Below are 19,587 nucleotides of genomic sequence, written 5' to 3' on the forward strand. Positions count from 1 at the left end.
GCAGGCAGGAGCCCGCAGCCAAGCTGCAGGCAGAGCATGATCCAGCCCCACTCCCCGCCTGCCCCCCGGCACCCCCAGCGCTCTGCCCAGGGCCTTAAAACAGCTTCTAAGGCCGGGCTGGGCCAGGGGGTAACTCACTGTGGCCACCTAAAATGTGTCTTTTGTAGGGAGGAGCGCCTGCAGGTCAACTAAAGGAATTAGTATTCTACAAACTGCTAGAAGAAGTAAAATTAAACTTTATTTAAAAATTCTTCTAATATAGAAAACGAGAGGAAACCAAGGCAACAAAGTGATGCCCCCGGTTCCGTCTCATTACATGAGTTACTGTATTTACAGCTTGGGGAAGGAGCACTGGCAGAGGGTACGCGTCCTGCTACTTATGGAGAACTACAAACACTTAACAATACATTGTACAAACCTGACGTAACATTTAAAGGTTCACTGCAGGAAACAATTAAATACACTTGCTAAGACAGACAGTAGAAGAGCACAGACAGGTGTTATTTCATCCTGATTTCTCCAAGTGTTCTGTACAGCCTAAACTACCGACACGATTTCCTTCTCACCACTGTGGCAAGAACTGCCGTACATTCCGGAGACGGGTTTATTCAGCATGATTTGGAGAGGTCAGTAATCTCTGAAGTGAAATGGGACGTTACTGAGCTCCTGTCATCATTTTACTTTCTGGCGAATTTGGAAAAAAAATGAATAAAATCAAAGCAGTGAAGTAACACGGAATACACGGTGCTGAACTCCACGTGTCCACAGGCAGCTTTGCAGCAGAAGGCCCTGACATTCTACCAATGTCGGTTCTCGCTCCTGGTGTCACAGTGAGTGCACAGATGGGATGACGGGGGATGAAGTTCACGATTTTTTTTAAATTTTTTTTTTTCTAATTCCCCAGCCGCCAGATTGATCTAGATTTCCTGTGTACATGGGCCTTTCTGATGTTCATAGTGTAGGAAATGAAATACAACAGGCAAACACTTCAGACTGCATTCTCTATACATATATAAGTTTTTACACTATCTACAAAACAGTGATTAGATGCTTCTGTGTAAGTTCTTGCTACTCCTTTAAAAATACTAGAGAAAAAACTGTACAGTTCTCTAAATTACATCTTTAGAAGAATAATTTTTTTAGAAGTTCATAAAAGACTTCATGTTTGTTTCTATAGAGAATTAAATGATTGGACAAGAAAGATTAGAAATAGGTTGTTCAAATCAAGTTAGACAGACCAAGCACTTAACAGAACATTATTTGTAAACTGTAAACTTCTAGTTTTCTGTTCAACTTTACATACGCATTCGAAAATTAGGAAGAACTTCAGTTATGAGGTCCTTGTTTTAATCTCTGCTACATACAAAAGATACTGAAAAGCAAAAACTATTAAATAATTTAATATACAAGTGTAGTTAAAAAGCACTGTACATTGTAACAAATGTACATTGAATTTTAGAGATAGAAAATCAGCGAGTTATTTTCAAATTTACAGGATTTGTGAAATTCTGTGATGGGAAGAGGACTCTGGAAATGGAGCAGAGTTCTGGCCTCCACAGGCTGCGGGGGAGCGCGGCCGAGCGCTGTTCTGCACAAAAGCAAAGCCCAGGCCAACCTGCCTCGTCACAGCCGAGGGAATCCCGGGTTGTTCCTCCTGACTTTACCAGTTCAGCTCCCACATTCAGCAAATGGTTCCTGTTCAAACCTGAGCGCACTTCCATCAGAAGCAAGCAGGCAGCTTTCCCTCAAGTACTTCCTTCCCTCCGAGGACAGACCGGCAAAGGAGCCGAGCTACAGAGCAGCCTGGTCCGCACACAAGTACCGACAAGGAGAAGCCAGAAAACTGCCACTGCAAATCGCTCTCCCCCAACACAATCTTCAGCTCTGCAGGTCCTCGAGCAGCAGGAGAAGGTCAGGAGATGCAGCTACCTGGACATCTCACTTGCTGCAAAGTGCTTTTCTTAAACTCAGCCCAAACCACAGCTCTCTAGAGTTGGGATTTTTTTTTTAATATTGCCTTATAGAAGCAGCACTTTTTTGGCCAACATTTAAAGCAATTTATAGTTGCGATGAGCATGTAATCAGTTAAATAACAGCCTCAGATTGGATGACAAAAGACAAAAAAAAGAGAATGTTTGGATGACCTGAATGGGACTCTAGCAGATTTTAAAGTACTTGTTTTGCAGTTACTAGTCATTCCTCAGCTACAAGAAAATTTAGGCGCTTAAAACCAGGTACTGAGTCCTTGCAACTCAGTGACTTCTGGAGGGAGCAGCCAAAGGGAGATACTGCTTCCCATACACACACCAAGAAAAGGGAAAGACTTAAAAATAGTCCCTGTGGTATCGATATTCCCGAGGTAGGATTTACCCGATCGTTCCCGATCGGAATCCGAGCACACGCCAGCCGTTGAGCTTATGAAGTTCTAACAGATCCCCGCGGCCCAGCCAAGCTCAGACCCATGAACCCTCCTCCTCCTCTCGCCACGACCCGGGGCCACCACAGTGCTGCCAGGGGGACGGGCTCCTGCCCCGGCCCCAGGAACACCGCAGCAGGGCCGGGGGCAGCTCCGCAGCCCAGAGCCTCCGAGGGGACAGGACGCTGTGAGAGCCGGGTGGTGACACCCACCACGGTCTCAGTGAGCAAGAGATGCAGGACGGGGCCCATCTGCGTGGATTCTCCCTGTATGTGGTACCTCCAAATACCCTGTACGCTAACTCACAAACTTCTTTCCTATTTTTTTTGAGTTTTAAGGGAGATTTTAAACAGCACTGATTTTTTTCTTGCAAACCCAATAATGAGACTCTCTCCCTATACCAATATTGAGGCCGTTTTTTCCCCTGGTGGAGACCGAACAAGGCCTAAAATACAGATGGCTTCTGCAAGAGTACATGTCTGAGAACAGGACCTAAACTGGCATCACATGTCCAGTAGAGGAAACATAAAATCCTATTTGGTAACTGGACAAGCACTTGTCCTCTTAATATCATTTAGTGGTAAAAACTGAGGGGTTTGAATTACAAAAAGCAAGTGTGTCCGAGCAGTTGCTAGACAGAAGACTTTGAAAAAGAATGACCACTGGAGGTTGGACTAGATGATCTTTAAGGTCCCTTCCAACCCAAACCATCCTATGATTAAAGACAGATTTCACAGTATTCCTTCTGCAATAAGTTTTAAAGGTTTGAAGGGGTCAAATATTTCCTCTAAAATTTTCTCCTCCTCCCTAAGAAGCAATCACAGAGAGCCCTGCACAAGTGATTTTTCTAGCAGATTCCTTGTCCCTACCCCTTTTAAGTTGGGAGATAAATATGCAGAGCTACCAAGAGAGAAAAAGACCTTTATTCAACCCCATGAACCTCCCAAGCTTTACATGGCACTGAACGGACTGGCACAGATCCTTGCTATAAAGCTGCTGCTGCTGCTTCATGGAATTAACAACTCTCACACTGTTTTCTGCAGAACAAACTTGGGCCTCGTCTCTCCTGTTCTGAGGCAGCTGCCGAGGCACAGGCAAACGCAGTGAGAATTCACAGCTGAAGAGTTCAAAACACTGAGACAGAACAGGAAAGCCAACACAGAAAAGTTTGGAAACGTTAAGTTTTTGCCAAGGGCAAGACTATAGTTTTTATCATAAGCCTCTGGCTTATATTGGATTTGGGTTTTAACCACCTAGTTTAACTCTGACTTGTAAAAATCATTAAGGCACAGATGCTGCCTTCCCTTGGTGAGGCTGCAGTAAAGATGCAAAAAACGCTGTTTCCCAGCTGCTTGGCCAACGCAGGACTAGCCAGGAGGACAAGACCTTTCCTCTTTCTGTACAAATCACACCAAGTGGCAGAGATGGAGAGAGCTGTGGTTCTGCCTGCCCCTGGGCGGGCCCGCACATCAGTGAGGGGAGACAGAAGGAAAAAAACCCTCCCAGGGATGAAGTGGTGGCACACTGTCCCACACTCCTGCATCCGGGAGGTGGAACCTGCTGCTCAGCCGGGGGGGGACACCCTGAGGACCTCGCACCCCCCCGGCTGCGAACACCCCTCAGCACTCGGATCGCGCCCATCTCCTCCCGACCTTCACTGCAAGGCTACAAACAGCACTGGCAACGACTTGCAGACAACGAGAAGGAAAGAATATTACCTCAGAAACTAAATTTCGAACTTTAGGGCACCCTACAATCAATCATGATTTAATCCAATTATTCCCAGGAGCGGAAGGGCACAGAAAACATTAAAACTGGCATGCATCGTACTCCAGGGAAGGCTTGGTATTCAAAACTGCGTGAGTCCTCTTCATTTCTGTGACAATTTTTAAAAAGTAGATACCTAACAATTTAAGGAACAAGTGTCCTTTGGACTAAACCTTAATTCTCAGTAAGAGGAAAGCAGATTAAAACCAGTAGGTATATACACACTAGCTGTATATTCACACACATTATGTAAAAGCAGCTTAAAATGCCCTTCTCACTTCGCAAGTCTATGAAATGTACGTTGTCTTTGCAATCTGTTTCCTACAAGGCCCTCGCTAGAAGAGGAGTTTGCTGCCTTTTCTTTGAAGAAAAGATTTTGCATGAATTTTTTTTCTCCTTTTTTGGCATTTTTTTTTTTCTTTTTCTTTTTAAACACACTGTCCTGATAGTTATTCTGTTTCACAGGAGACTGGCCAGGCTGGTGGTGGGTCCGTTCTGTGCCTGGAACTGTACAGGAGGTGGTCCATCTGTCCACTGAAAGATAACAAACAGCATGAAAATCCTACAGCCACTGCCCGGGGAGGGGAGGAATGGCAGCGAGGCCAGAGGAAGGAGCTCGCCATAGAGACGTTCGCTACCGGGAGATAATTAAAGATTTCATCACGAGAAGTTGCGTATCAGGTTTGACTTTGTTTTACATGCGTGGAGCTCCCGTCATTCCAAACCCAGCTGACTCCTGTGCTGGATCCAGGGTCAATGGTGATCAAGCAAAAGCATTTCCTGCTCTTACAGGTAAACCTCTGACCGTCCAAACGTGGGAAACTGTGACTTCCACCACCGAGGGACTAACTTTGGATGTGTTTGAGCCCATTATGCACTGCAGCTCTGGTGTTCCCAGAGCAAGTAAAGCCTCTGATTCTCTCATTTCGCTACTAAAATATTTTTCTCTCACATTGGGCAAAAATCTTCTAAAATGGGCAGATTTAATATTTGGGTTTTTTAATCTTCTTCCCCCTCCAGATTTCTAATCCAGCACAGATTATGCCACGGCAAGCAAAGACAGGGAGGCGGGAGTGGTGGCTCGTGTCGCTGGGCCGCGCTCACGGGTGGAGGCAGGCGCCTGGCCGGGGGGTCTCGACACTTTCATCCTCACAAGTCTGGGGATCCCTTCGTGAGCAAAGCCAGCAAATAGCATCCTCCTATCAGCCTTTTCCCCCCCTTTCTTCTCCCCAAAAGGGAATGTTGGGAAAAAGACATCAAGTTCCTTGCAGCTCATGTTCCCATTTGGACATTATTTCAATCCAGAACATTAAATTATGCCATTGCTGGGTTGCAGCTTAGGAAATCATTCTATATTTTAAAAACAGTGTTAAAAACATTTCTGACAGGAAGGCTATCAATATTTGAAGTCTAAAGGAAGTTGCACCTTAAGGCAATGGCTACAGAGACATCAGATGGTGTAACTGGAATATTTGAATTTATAGATAAGTAAAAAAACCCCAAACCTTAGGAATGCTAATGTATCAGTAAAAATTGTACTTTTAGCAGTGTACAAACACTCCCCAGAACAAGGCAGACTGGATGACCTCAACATTAAAATTAAACCTGAGAACATAGTAAGTTTGTTTCAAAAGCAATGGTTGTCAAAGTGGCTACCTGCTACAAAAACTGTTTAAAAAAAGAAAAGTTCTGGTTTACCAAGAAAACACTTCTAAGAAACAAAGACCACGCCCCACCAAATAACCTTTATAAAAATTAACCTATTACACTCCCTTTTTCTGTTATCAGTCCAGTTTAAATACTAGAAGTAGACTGAATTTTGGCAACTTACTGAGGCGCGCTCAGCAGAAGGAAGGAATAGTAAAGGAAAGCAAAGTTTTGCCTTAAAAACAGCTCATAACTGCAAGATGGAGGTCGCTTACCGTGATGAGATTGTGTTCTGGAAGACTGCACGCTTCAATGTGGTCCTGGAGGAGCTGCTGGGAGAAGTTTTGATGCATCTGTGCTGCCTCGTGTGCATCCATGGCGTTTCCACAGGCTTTGTTCAGGTCTGAAAGACAAGAGCATCGTGTGCTCACCAAGAAACACGGGCTCTGCTTGTGCTCAGCTGACCAGCTCTCTTATCCAAAAAGGCTCTTCCCTGTATTTGATGACAGAATCATTTAAACAGCCAATATACCAAAGTTTTATCACTGCTTTTAAGAGATTATCATCACTTTTAGAGAAGCAGGGGCATTTGGGAACCTGAAGCCTCCCCTTTTCCAGTAGCGCGGCAGCGCACGTTGCAGGATTTGGTGTTAGTTTCCAACTATTAAAAATAACATTACGGTAGCTCTAAAAGGAGGAAGCAAGTGTCCCACTCCAATAAAAGCCCCTTTGCCGTTTGCGTTTGGATTTTGAGTTTCCAGCACCATCTAGTGGGGACAGCAAAGGCTCACTGCTGCGGGATTCAGCAATACCCGTTTCAGACGTCAAGCAACACTTTTTTTTTTTTGTGAATCCTTGCTTTTGGGGGACTACAGAAGCCTGCTGCTTTGCGTACACCGAAAGCTGATCTTAGTGTCTGGTTTTCTGTGAGATTTACTCACAGTTATCAGCTCAGTCAGATTTAAGACTGGTAACCTACTAAGAATCACCCAATTTCAGCTATAAAATTACAAGCAGCACAGTGTGTTGGGCTGGGACGCTGCATCTCCTATCGATGAAGATGTGGTTGTATTCTGGTTCTCCTCATCAAGCACCTTTTCTTCAAGAGTAGTTAATTAGTTCTATAGAGAAAGCTCTTAGGAAAAATCAAAGCAGAACGGGAACTGCCTCTCACTGTTCCCAGGCTCGTGGATACGACCGGAGGCAACAGCAGCTGAACACGGGGCGGTGTTTCATCTACAGTAGATTCATCATTGTACTATCGGCAGGTTTTGTACGTCAACTACTACTTGGAAATGAGTAAGAAAAGTATTTCAATCGCCTGGAAGCGATTTTGTAGCAAAGGCAACAGCAAAGCAGAAAATAAGCCTGGCTCACAGAGCTCGATGCAGAGCACTGTGCTTATAGTAAACATGACAATTTAATATAAAGGGAAGCTGCGGGATAAGTTCTTGGAAAAAGGGTAGAGTTACGGCTTTATTTTCTAGTGAGAGCAAATCAATTGCAGCATTAATGTTGACGGTCTGCCAAGAAGCTAGTCAATATTTGAACAAAGCATCCTGGGGCCTGTGTAAGTCAGATTAAACAATATTTATGTATGAAGCGATATAATAGTCCCTTATATTTATTAGAGCCCATACACAGAAGCAAAGCCTAAGTGAAACTTAATCAAATGTTTACTACAATTGGAAGTGCAGTCGAAGGGAAGCAGAGCAGCAGCAGAATAAATGCTACAGGGGTGCAAACCGGGGCCCTTCCCGAGTTCAGGTGTCTGCATCGGGACCTGCCGTCCAGCAGCCGCAGGAGAAACGCGACAGCCGCTCGCACCAGTCACATGGGGCCGGGGGTGGGGGGGGGGGGATGCTCCAGGCCCTTCCCGCCCCAGGGGTCTTACACCCCCCCCCCCCCAAACCCCCCCGGAGCATCTGACAGCACTGCCAGAGCTGCACACCACTAACTGGAAGAACCACCTCGCACTCTGAGCGGTGTTTTGCAAAGCCAGGCAGCGTTTCACTTCGCTCCCAGCGAGGCTGGCGTTGGCCTGCACCCCCCCCACTTGATCCCCCACGAGCAGCGAGGGGCTCCTGGCCGCTTTCTTTAAGTGCAAGACCTTTCCCTAACTTACCTCTCAAGAGAGCCGAAGACCACAGCTGCACAGACATATCTGGTATCTTGCTTGCAAGCTGCATGGCTGGTACTACCATATTATTACTTTCCTGGTGAAGAGCAGATATCAAAATAAAATGGATATTTTTTTCCCCCCCTTGCGAATACACATTACATAGATATGTTAAATTTGTGCTGAAAATTTGTCTAATTGCTGCCACGCTCTAGCTAACGAGTGGAAGTGCTTAATGGGACAATAACGTAAACATCATATCTAAAGCTGTCTGGAATTTTGCTCTGTCCTAGGAATTACAGTGTCTATGTTGTGCAAGATAATAGAAATATTTCATGCATTCTGGCATACGGTGAGAATTAAGGAGCTTGTACCCACAATTCCTTCCAAAACAATCCAGTTGAATGATGTTATTTGTCCTTTATTCAGCTCCTTTGTTCAAGTGATTTCAGGCATTATAGAAACACACCCTTCTAGAATAGGCTTCAAACACTACTACTTTGTTAAAGCGTTATTAAACATGCAAATTACAGCTACAGAATTATGTAAGTCAACAAGCTGCCAACTTTTAGCGGGATACCAATAAACAAGCATTCTTAAAATAAGATTAATTTCACAAAATGTCCCGATTTTCTTTGGCAAATGACAAGTCAAACATTTACACGGTAATACCGGCGGCAGTGAAGGCTTACCCTGTGATTCCCTAACACATAGAATATATGACCCAGGAGTACGAGAGAACATGCTGTTAATCGATTCAAGTCTTCTGCATTTGACATTTTCAGCGTCTCTCGCAAAAATCGTCTACCAAAACAGAGCAAAAATAAAGCGTTTTAAAAACTCCAGTACCTAAGAAACATTATTAAGAACTGAATTAATCCAACTGGCAAATATTAGCACTTTGGAATAAACGCGTGCTGCAGGTGACCTTAAACAAAGCACTTCATTCCCAACCCTCACCTTTCATTTAGCAAAGAAGGAGTCTAACACGGGTCCTCCTTTGAAAAGCTTTTGTTTCAGGCGTGCCACTGCAGAACACTGCACAAGTGTTATTCTCAGCATTCAGAACTAAAGAGATCTAAAACCAAACAGCTTCCTGGTATTTTCCTCTAAGTGAAGCAGAAGGTTGACTAAATCCACAGGGAGAAGAGCTAGCAGGTTTGAAAGCAAGGCCTCGGGGTTTTCATTTTTATCTTAAAAAGCTTGATTTAGTCTCTCCTTTTTTTCCCCAACCTTCCAAGTGCACCGATTTATACTCACTTTGCCTCGTTGTATCTTCCTTGAAAGAAGGAGAACAGACCTCGGATGTAGAAAGCTGCTGCTCGAAGACAGTGAGAGCTACGGACAAAGCAACGCATTGAAACCTCGGCATTGTGCAGCCATTACATGCATTACAGACAGATTTCTAGGAATTTGCCTAATAATCAAATCTCCGAACAAAACATTATATTTAATGCGTGGTCAGAACTTCTGCCTTGAAAAGAAGTTGATTTTGTTTTCTTTTAAAAAAAAGCCTGCTACAAATCCAGTATTACCATCACCAATGCAACATCAGCATGTAGATAGGTTCTGGAATTCTCACCTCACAGGAAAGTTATGGTCTGGATTTATCCTTTCCAATAAGCTGTAAAGCTACAAAAGTAGGAGGGGAAAAGAAAGATAATCAGTGTTTCTCACATACAGGCTTACAGTACCGACAGCAAGTGTTTTTGTAAGAAGTGCACGTTAAATCAAAACGGTGCAAGTCACCACAAACACACTCAAGTTTACTTGTACGGGTTAGGTCACCGCACAAACGTTCCAACATTGAGTTTTCATGCCCATTCCGATCCTAACATCCACTTTTATATAAAATATGCTTTCTCAGACTTCACAGAACTTTCTACGCAGTGTTAGTATTCCCTCAGAAAAATTTTAGCTGTCATATCTGAGCAGTTCAAGACCCAAATGAGTGCTGTATCAGTTTTGCTATTTAATTAAAACTAGAAATCAACCAGGCAAAAAAAAAAAAAAGAGTCAACTTCTTTAATTATTATTTTTGCTCTCTAAGCTTTTTAACAGAGTCCTGTGTGCTTGGTGAAAAAGTTCATTTACAGCCTCTTCAGAAGAGACCTGAGTGTCTCTGAAAAGTTACTGCCGAGGGATCCGACGTCAGAGTGCACACAGCTGAATTTTTGCATTAACGTGGCTTCAGGCACCGGGCCGAAGCGAAACGAACACACACACACACACGCACATACCTATTTCTGGCTGTTTAGTTAAACCTTGCTAGGTTTTATGTCATCTAATAAAAGCCCTGAACAGATGGAAACTGAAGCGCACAGGTTGAATGAGTCAAGATGACAGAGTTAACCACACACCACACGTTGGGAACTTGCCCTCCCAGCGCTGCAGAGAATTCTGTGCTGCATCCAGAACACTCCGCTTCGGTGGTTTGCAGCAAGGCCAGCTGATACCACTCGTTCTTTACCATTAATTGACATTACCCTGACGAAGGAGTTTGCCTGGCTGCCAGACAAGGCACCGCTTTGCAAAAACGCTCAGAAAAAAAGAATAATCCAAGCACAGTGGTTTTCTCTCCAAGAAAGTTCTGATTTTTAGAACAACAGTCAGAAACCAACTTACCTCTTGATGCCGGTTGCCTTCCCTGATGTACACACTGGCTAAGTTTGTCACAATAAATGCCCACAGTTCTTGATGTGTAGTGAGCTAAAATAAACGAGATACCAACAGCAGAGTCAAATATTTCAGCATCTAACCCAGAATTTGCTCAGCCCATCTAAATCACAGATTTGGTGTCTGATATTTTGCTGCTAATAAATCCTCCTGACCTGAGCTGTGCTCAGGGTAGAAGAAAACACAAATGAACTAGTGCAACTAATACAGACAATCTCCAGATTTCCCTTCTAACCTCAAGTGTTTGGCGACCCACACAACAATTGCAACAAGCCCGTTTCCACATTGAACATCCACAGTAAATAGTTTGGGAAGAAAGTCTTACCCTCAGTGCTGTAGTAAACTGTGCTTCTGCATTGTCCATGCAATTAACAGAAATGCAGTAGAGCCCCTGCAGAAGACACAATATTTCTAAGGTAACGCATAATATAATTATAGCAAGTCAAGAATGCAAAGAAGAAAGGACAGCACAAAACCAAAGAAATCCAGGATATTAGCAGGAAAAAAGATAACCAGCACGTCTTAGTTTTGCTTGGCTCTGGGAAAAATAAGCAATTTCTACACAAAGTTCTTCAAAATAATAAGCTCCTGTAAAAAATGCCCCATTTATCTAAAAAACACCCCTTAATTTAATACTCAAACAGCAACACTACATAAGTTCTTCCCCTTACACAGTTCCTACAACACACTGTCTCAAACGCGCACAGTACAAATCTCCTGTACTTACCTTACACACTAACTATCACGTTACACATCATTTATTTTAAAAAGGGACTTAAGCCTCTGACAGCCTTGGGGGTGAGTCACAGGATCACAGAATCATCTAGGTTGGAAAAGACCTTGAAGATCATCCAGTCCAACCAGAGCAGGGCTGGCAATCGGTAACGCAGCCCCGTTACTCAGCAGGAAATCACTGTCTGCCTCTCTACGTCCTCGTTAGGTCCCAGTGACAAGTACGAGTCTTGGGTACTGTCTTCTAGAGTCAAAAGTTTACTGGTAATCACAGGCACTTACTAATAGAGTGTGCAGCTGGGCAGCGTGATTAGAAAACAGTCTGGGAGACTGCTGGCAGAGCTGACAGACTTGTGAAATCTGTTAGAAAAAAAAAAAACCAACATATTTTAAGATACTTTTTCTCCGTTTCTCTAAATCCACCTACTTGCATCATCCACCTCATTCCGTACGTTGCAGCGATTGCTTCAAGAACCCCAAGTCATGCTCCCAGGTAACAGCAGAGGCCAGCCTTGCCTCCAGCCAAGGTACACACGGCTCCATACACACGCCTCCCACACAGACGCACACTCAAACTGGTTTTGAATTATTTGCTTTGCAGCAGCTCCACCATATGGTGGCACCACCTGCAAACCTAAGTCAGAGCTCTTCTGACACGCTCAGAGATTGAGTTGGCATGCAACAGAGAAACTGGGATCAAAATCTTCCACAGGGTATGTGCTTGTGATGAGTTTTATAAGCCAGAACCGATGACTACTCTTTTAGCAAGCTAAATTTCCCCCCAACGCCCGAGTACATTCATGAGAAGGCTGACAGCAGAGGTTGAGATGATACAGCAGCAAGTCCTATAAATAAGGGATTGATGAACAGGATTTAAAAATGACTGTGAGAATGGAAAAAAAGCTCAGTTCTTTCTTGCATTAAATAACACTGTCCCTCTCTTGCTTCCCCCCAAACTATCTAAGAGGAGGAAAGGACAGAAAGGCAGGAAACCTTAAAAACTAAGAAATACTTGGACAGGACAGGAACACTAAGAGGCAGTTAAGAGCCATTCTGTCATGAATCTGAGAGAAAGGGAAAAGACACCAGAGTCAGACTGCGACACCTGATCAGGAAGGTGTCAGATGTAGCCACTGATGAATTATTGTTGACTCCACGAGCTTCGAAGTGTTCTGAAATATTAAGAAAAAGCTAATTCCACGGCTTCAGAGTTGTGGTATCCTGAGCACTGTTAGGCCTGACTATATCTGTTAGTAGTTTAGCACTGCTGGAATCCCCATCTGAGCCCAAGTATCTTCCTCAAAGCTGAAACTGCCATGTTTTAAAAGCTATCACTGCACACATCCACAACTAGGGAAATGATCAAAGCCCATTTTTACCTCCTGCAGTGCTGTGGCTTTGTGCCCCGTGACAAGCCGACACATGATAATGTGTTCCAACAAAATAACTTGGAATGATGACAAGATAGGACTGCAGTCCAACACTGAAAAGGGAACAAAAGTAACTCAGTAAGTGAAGTTAAGACAATATGAACATCCCATCCACACAGCCTCCCCCGCACCCAGCCAGCTTCCTCAACTGCAGGGGGTTCTGTGAGACCTCAGTACAAAGACTCCTTTGTGGAAATCTCAAGAGTGATCCCTTTGGCTGGACCACCTGGTGTCAGAAGAGTCAGCATACTGCCCAGCTCCTCTTCCGTACGTCACAGGTTTAAAAAAAAAAAAACCCCAAAGAAAAACCCCCACAATCAAAAAACCCACACCAACACCACAATGCCTGAACTGTCAGGAGTGGGAATCTGAGCACCAGTAAATGAAAAACTCCTTGGGAACACGCACTCATTTGAATCAAAAACTTGGATAACCAAATACACGGACAATCAGAAAGGCAGCATGAAAATGCAGGTATTTACAGCCCCATTTACTGCGTTACAATGAAAACCCCCAAAACTCGATTTCTGTATTCAAAGTAACTATCCAGTTTTAAAACAGAGCAAAGTTCTTAGCTGCAGCAGAAACAGCAGGCTGCTGCAGTGAGCTAAAGAAGGTTGCTGTAGTTTGGTTTTAATTTAAATTAGCAACAAGTAATGGAATCTTGCGGCATCAGCTAAATTATAATCCTTATCCTTACTTTTTAGCTTCTCTAGCTGCATGAGTGCTTTGTCTGTGTACTTCTGAGCCTTCTCCAGGTATCCTGCTTGCATGGAATGCATCACCGTCACCTGCCGGAAAATATGGGAAAGATTACAAAAAATTATCTTCGCAAAGAGGAAAGGTCTGGGAGTTTTCACAACTCCTCAGCTACCAGCTTTTCAAACTAATTTTTGACATCAATCAGGAGCATAATCATATTCAAGAAGCGGGGCAACTAGTTTCAGGAATCTGAAGTCACGACTGTCGCTGTGTTGGTAAAAATAAGCCAACGTAGCTCTACTTCGTACGAGTTAACCTGATTCTATTTGGCTTGGATATTAATAAAGTTACATGCCGGTTTCCAGACTCCTCGCACAGTCTCTTCAAACACCGACATCACTGAAAGCAACAGTCTCACAGATGCTGTGGCAGAATTAAACTGTCAGTGTAACGTAAAGCAGCATATGGTCTGCAGAATCTATCGCTGCTGGCTCCAAGCAATTTTTAACCAATTCCTCATTAATTAGCAATATACATTAAGTAAAAAAGAGCTTCTCACCAAGTAGACAAGCACACACATGTGTTCCTTGGGCAGCCAGTGAAAGAGATCAGCGGGGTTGCTGGGCAGAATTTCATCATCGTGCAGCGTGGATATGGTCTGGATGCACTGCTGAAGCTGTTTCAGGCATGGCTTCACACTTTTCACCTGCAAAAGATGATTCAAATCAGACATAGCTGCTGCAGCCCAGATGCCTGAACATTTACTTAGTTGGGAAAACTTGCCCGGCAATAAATAATCCCCACATTCAGGAAATTAGTTCGTGCATAAATCACAACGCTAGCACGACACAACAGTGACTACTTTAGGCCCGTTCCAGGATTAACAACAATCAGCCCTTCATATTTGCATATACGACCAGCAGACACTCAAAATGTTTTTCAAAATTATACACAAAGCCTCTTATCTCCACCGACATGATACAAAAGCCAGAGGGGCCGCCACGGTTATAAGCGTATCACAGCAAACCTTTCCTCGGGGAAGAAGAAATGACTAATTTCTTCACTCCTCATTTCATTTGTGATTAAAGTCTGTAGAAATTAGGTTGCATTGACAAAAAGCACAGCGCAGCCAAAAAAAAAAAAAATCCCCCCAAATCACCTCAGTGTAATAATTAGCTCCTTTTGAGGCAGTACTCCTTCTCCCCAGTTCCCACGTGGGGACTCTAAGCAGCACAACCCACACGTACCTGCCCAGCATCCAGGTAGTGCGTGACCTGCAGGACTAAGAAGAATACACGTAACGACTCTTTCTGGATGGGGTTTCCTTGCCAGTTTTCAACTATCTGCCCGCAAAGAGTAAGGAGAGGGTGCACCTCCTGCAGCTTCCGTTCCATTAGAAGGAGCTATAAAAGAAAAATTAATTCTTTTTGCGCTAAACGGTTTAAAGACTTGGAGAACCAGAGGAGCGCCCCAAGTACATTGATCTATTTAAAACAAAAACAGACTCAAAGGCATCTTATTGCACTTTTCACACGACCAGACTTTTCATCCCTAATTACAAGGGCTCCAGTGACTATTTGAAGTTATCCTTTTTCCTTCCAGAAAATTGTCATAATTAATAAAGAAAAAAAAGCCGAACATATTCACAGGAATCCTGCAGACTTAAGGCTTATCCCAGATATATTTTAATACTGTGCTTGCTCACATGAACAAAACACAATATATAAAGCACAGGTAAGTGCAAGATACCTTGAAACAAACAGCCTATGTTCAAGCAAGTTACATTCTATTGCTCTGTAACTTGCATTATACCAGTTAAACAAGTAAATAGTTTATTTAAAAAGTACATCCTACTTACCATCCCCTTGCTTAGCAGAAACAGTGCTCTGAAAGGAAACAAAACAACGTCACACTCAAAAAAAAGTTACTCAAACCACAACTGTAAATAAAAACCCTGAAGAATAAAAAAATCTGCCATTCACCCCCTCAACGACAACAGAGAAAAGAGTATTAAAGAACCTGCCCCAGAAAGGACATTTAAAAGCTAAATGGAACGGTTCAATCAGCCCCACGAACCAAAATCCCAGCCTCTCAGGTTTGTATCCAAGCTTTGGATAGTCCCAGTTACAATAGTTTCTAAGGTCAAACCAGGCTACTGCGAAAACTTTTGCTGATAAAGACAATAAACAAAATTCAGTGGGAGAAAAAGACTCTCCAGAGTCTTAGTGGACATTACTCGTTTTAAAAGGAAAGAGCTGGAGAAACTTTCAGAAATATTGGTTTGCTTTTAAAACCCACATAGCAATCACATCTCTAAATAAAACCAGAGTATCTCTAAAGAAAAAGGAAAGTAAAATATTTACTGTGGGAAGAAAAAACAAGTCCAGGGAACTCACCTGGTATACTCTGATCCCACCACCCGAGCATATTCTGCTCCAACTCCGAGAAGGTCACATGCAGATACTAAGTCTTTTTCAAGTGTATGTAGTTGCTGAAATGAAAAAAAGTCCGTAAGAGATTGGCATTTTCTTTGTGAACTTAGTTAGCATTTTTTTAAAAATGTAATTACTCCTGTGCTTTACACGTGACAAGTTCTAAACTGGTACTTGTTAAATGTATCATCTGATTTTAGACACATTTTCCAGGAACACCTGGCATTCTCCAAAAAAAATGTCTGTAACATTTCAAAGAAAATGTCTCAGCCCAGTTTCATACCACGCAAAGCTGTTATAATCCGTTAAGATCATGTGCAGATCAGATCCCAACAGCTCCAATATAACCATGGACCTGGAGTAACTGGAACAACAGAGCGTGTTTTCCAGCAGGGAGAGCAGAGAGTCTGCGAGGTGTGTTTCCGGGGATGGGGAGAGGATGATGCAGCTGCCAGAGCACCTCTCCCTCCCTCCTATGATTTTCTGAGTTCTCCAAAGTCAGGTAGAAAGCCCCAGGGTTGTAGAACAGGCACCAAGGCCATGAGACACACGGGCCTCTGTGGTCAAGCAAAAGCCCGAAAGGAAATAGCAGACAGAAAGGAAATCAGCAAAGAACATCAAGCTTCAAGGAAAGATCCTATTCAGAGGGAGGCACCAAGAAAAACACTTAAGCTTCTTCTGAGTACTCAGGCATTAACTCATCGCAAAGTAAACATTTGTCCTTTAATCGATAGGAAAGGAAGGCTCTCCACAACTCACTGTTCCTAAACTACACAAAGGAGCCTGGCAACTCCTTCTCAACAAAGTTGGTCTGCTTGTTTAAGCTCATCAGGAAGGGGGAAAAGACAAGTACAGGTGACTATTAAGCCAGTCTTCAAAGATAAAATTGCTTCCTAACTGGCTCTCTGCTGCAGAATACCTTTAAGAGCAATTAACTCCCTCAACTCCCGCATTAAACACCTCGAGCCTCTTTAGGAACGGAGAAGAGGCATAACCTGGAAAAACGGGGAGTTCTTCAGCAATAATCTGCTCGTCCCACTGATAAGTTAATATTCTGGATATGGCCCCCACCTAATGCGCTGGATCACGCAGGACAATCAGCACTTTAAGACTAGTTTCCCAAATGATGTAAAGACTGCAACAACTGTTAAAACACTGCAAATTCCACCATGTGCCAGTTTATTTCTAGAAGCGAAGACGGTCCGACCTGTGCAGCTGAAGCCAGGCTTGGAGCATATTACAGAACAGGAAGAGTAACGCTGCTTGGAGGCCTTTGCACCAGCTGCTCTTCCCATTCCAGTTCTGCTCTGTGTGCTAATTAGGTTGAAAATAATCAAACAAACACTTCAGGTCGGCAAACTCCAATTCCAGCAGGCTTTAAAAGAACATTTGCCCTTCCTGCAAGCCCTAAGGTGGATTTTATTTTGCTCTGTCTCTTAAAGTTGCGTGTTACTAGAGCCCACAGAATGATCCTTGCTGCCTTCTTCCCTAAGAAGTGGGCCTTGATCCAATCTGTAGCCTACCAGTGCATCATTACTTTATAGCATGAACTTTTCTTCCTCTCTTAGCAGCAATGATTGGGGAAAGAAAAAGAAAAAAAAAAAAAAGACATCCAAGCTCTTTTTAAGAGGAACACAGATATCTTCTAGCCATTTTTCCAATCACAGGGCTACAGTGTAACATGGTCATCAATACAAATCACTTACTGCAAGTTGAAAAAGCAATCTACAGTGCCAGTACGGAGTCTGCTGTGAAATCTGAATGGCTTTGCGTAACAGAGGTTTTGCTGTATCCACTGAATTCTGAAACAGAAACATGCACCATAGTCGACATAAAAAACAGGCCACTGGGAACTTCATCCCTAACAATAGTAACTTTTAAACAAGTTGGATTCTGTGTTGATCCCTCGTTAAAGTCTCACAGGTCAGGAACCTTAAAACATGAAAAGTAACAAAGCCAAGTATTTAACGTTTGGGCCCACACATCTACACTTGACTGAAAGTCTGCTCAAAAGTATTAGCTATTTAACTCCTTTGGCCGTTATTCTAATATACACTTTTCCTGCAAAAAGAAAAGCTAACATTTGCTTCAAAGAAAGTAAAGACTAGTTAAAGCTTTTCCAGAGAAAAAGAATAAAAATAGCCTAGGAACACAACAAAAGCCTGAGGAAAACCACCTACTTCCCTCCCTCCCCCCAAATTAGCCTGTCTTTGTCTAAATGAGGGCTAAAGAAATACTTTGGCCAAGTAAACTTCCTTTGCTGTGCAAGACCTGCGTTGCAATTCCAGCAGCAACTTTCATGATAAGAAAGACCAAAAGTCTTTCCAGCTTACGCTTTAGCACTCTATTTCTACATCGCAGCTGACCTCTAAAAGTTTCATAAATCCTATTAGTAATAGCGATACACTACTCCAAGACCAAAGACACTCAAACGCAGCAGCCCCAAGACACCCGACAATTTCTGAAGCAGTCTCAGCGCACTCACCTCCTGACAATACAGTTCGGACAGAAGGCTGGCTGCCTCAAACTTAACATCTTCAAACTGAGGAATCTAGCAGCACTAGAGTTAAGTAAATGTTAAACTGTCTGGAAAACAGCAACAGCCCGACGTCCAAAAGCCCTTAACAGAATATACATGTTAGGAAAGCAGCTCCCAACCACGGAAGTAGATTAAAAATACCAGCTAAACCCCCAGCCCCAGGGCCAGGCTCTCTCTCTGAGGAGGTGTTCTGTTATGGGAGCCCTCACTGCGGGAGCGAGGTGGCCGGGCAGCGACGCTCCCTGCCCGGGCGGCCAGGAAAAGGATACTTGCTGGGATATCAACCACTGCAAGAGAAGACAGCCGGTTAGTCTGCAACCACCACAGGCCGGCCCCGCTGACAGGACCCCCTCCCAGCCGCCCCCCCCTCGCCGGGCTCACCGCCTTCTCCAGGTGCCCACGGGCCTGGTCGCCGTTGCGGGTGTGGTGGTAGAGGACGGAGCCGAGCTGGAGGTGGGTGCGGGCCTCCATGCGGGCCGGGGGCTTGCGGGGCAGCACGGCCTGCAGGCAGTGCACGCAGAGCCGCACCTTGGGCGGGCTCGACGTGCGGAAGTGCTCGGCCAGGCCCAGCAACGCCAGGTACCACGACTCCCCCCCGGCCGCGCCGCCGCCCGACCCCGACCCCGGTGCGGGCCCAGCAGCGCCGCCGCCACCTCCTCCGCCGCCGGCCCCTCCGCCGCCTCCACCGCCCGCTTCTCCGGAACCCGCCGCACCACCCGCCGCCGGCTGCGGCTGCTGCTGAGGCGGCGGTTGCTGCTGTGGGGCCGCGCCGGCCGCTGAGCCCGACGCGCCCGCCGCCACCGCCGCCATCTCAGGGCCGCCGCGACAACACGGGCGGGAGGGGCGGGGCGGGGGCGAGGAGCGGCGCGCGGGGGCCGACGGGATATGGAGTCCGCCCCGCCGCCGCCGCCCGCGGGCCGCTGGGAGGCGCCTGAGGCGCTGATGGGAAATGGCGGGGGGCGCGCGGCCTGATGGGAGTTGTAGTCCGTCCGGTCTCTACCGCCGAGCTGTGTCCGGGGGGGCTGGGGAAGGAGAATGGCGGCGGCAAAGCCCCCCTCAGCGATCCGGTTCGGCCCCTTGACCGGCCCTCGCTGCCGCGGGAGGCGCGGGGAGGGAGGCGGAGGCCC

The 19,587-nt window shown here is 44.9% G+C and overlaps 1 protein-coding gene and 1 long non-coding RNA gene across 3 annotated transcripts; one reads left to right on the forward strand and one right to left on the reverse strand.

The window, feature by feature from the left end:
- Positions 1-216: 216 nt before the first annotated feature.
- Positions 217-19,270, reverse strand: MAU2 (MAU2 sister chromatid cohesion factor). Its single transcript, XM_074809133.1, has 19 exons — positions 18,842-19,270; positions 18,730-18,747; positions 18,407-18,472; positions 17,628-17,723; positions 15,886-15,980; positions 15,348-15,375; positions 14,737-14,892; positions 14,049-14,195; positions 13,488-13,578; positions 12,737-12,840; positions 11,640-11,717; positions 10,951-11,016; positions 10,575-10,658; positions 9,532-9,581; positions 9,210-9,287; positions 8,642-8,753; positions 7,956-8,046; positions 6,106-6,233; positions 217-4,717 (listed from the first exon to the last, which is right to left on the reverse strand). Exons 1-19 carry the CDS (start codon positions 19,268-19,270, stop codon positions 4,643-4,645), a joined length of 1,992 nt encoding a protein of 663 aa, XP_074665234.1. The 3' UTR covers positions 217-4,642.
- Positions 1,772-5,133, forward strand: LOC141916519 (uncharacterized). Of its 2 annotated transcripts, none has more exons than XR_012621143.1 (2): positions 1,772-1,911; positions 4,649-5,133. It is a non-coding gene; the product is annotated as an uncharacterized LOC141916519 (long non-coding RNA). The 2 variants fall into 2 exon arrangements; XR_012621142.1 differs by lacking the exon at positions 1,772-1,911 and adding an exon at positions 4,138-4,275.
- Positions 19,271-19,587: the final 317 nt, after the last annotated feature.

The sequence above is a fragment of the Strix aluco genome, chromosome 29, assembly GCF_031877795.1.
Source record: "Strix aluco isolate bStrAlu1 chromosome 29, bStrAlu1.hap1, whole genome shotgun sequence".
NCBI classification, from domain to species: Eukaryota; Metazoa; Chordata; class Aves; order Strigiformes; family Strigidae; genus Strix; species Strix aluco.

Bases quoted from the DNA above. Each gene is read 5' to 3' on its own strand.
- MAU2 (XM_074809133.1), bottom strand. From the start codon at position 19,270: ATGGCGGCGGTGGCGGCGGGCGCGTCGGGCTCAGCGGCCGGCGCGGCC. The intron at 15,981-17,627 runs GTAAGTGATTTG...TTTTCATTTCAG, and splicing joins GATTGCTTTTTCAACTTGCA to CAACTACATACACTTGAAAA. The intron at 11,718-12,736 runs GTAAAAATGGGC...TTTTTCTAACAG, and splicing joins AAGCCACAGCACTGCAGGAG to ATTTCACAAGTCTGTCAGCT.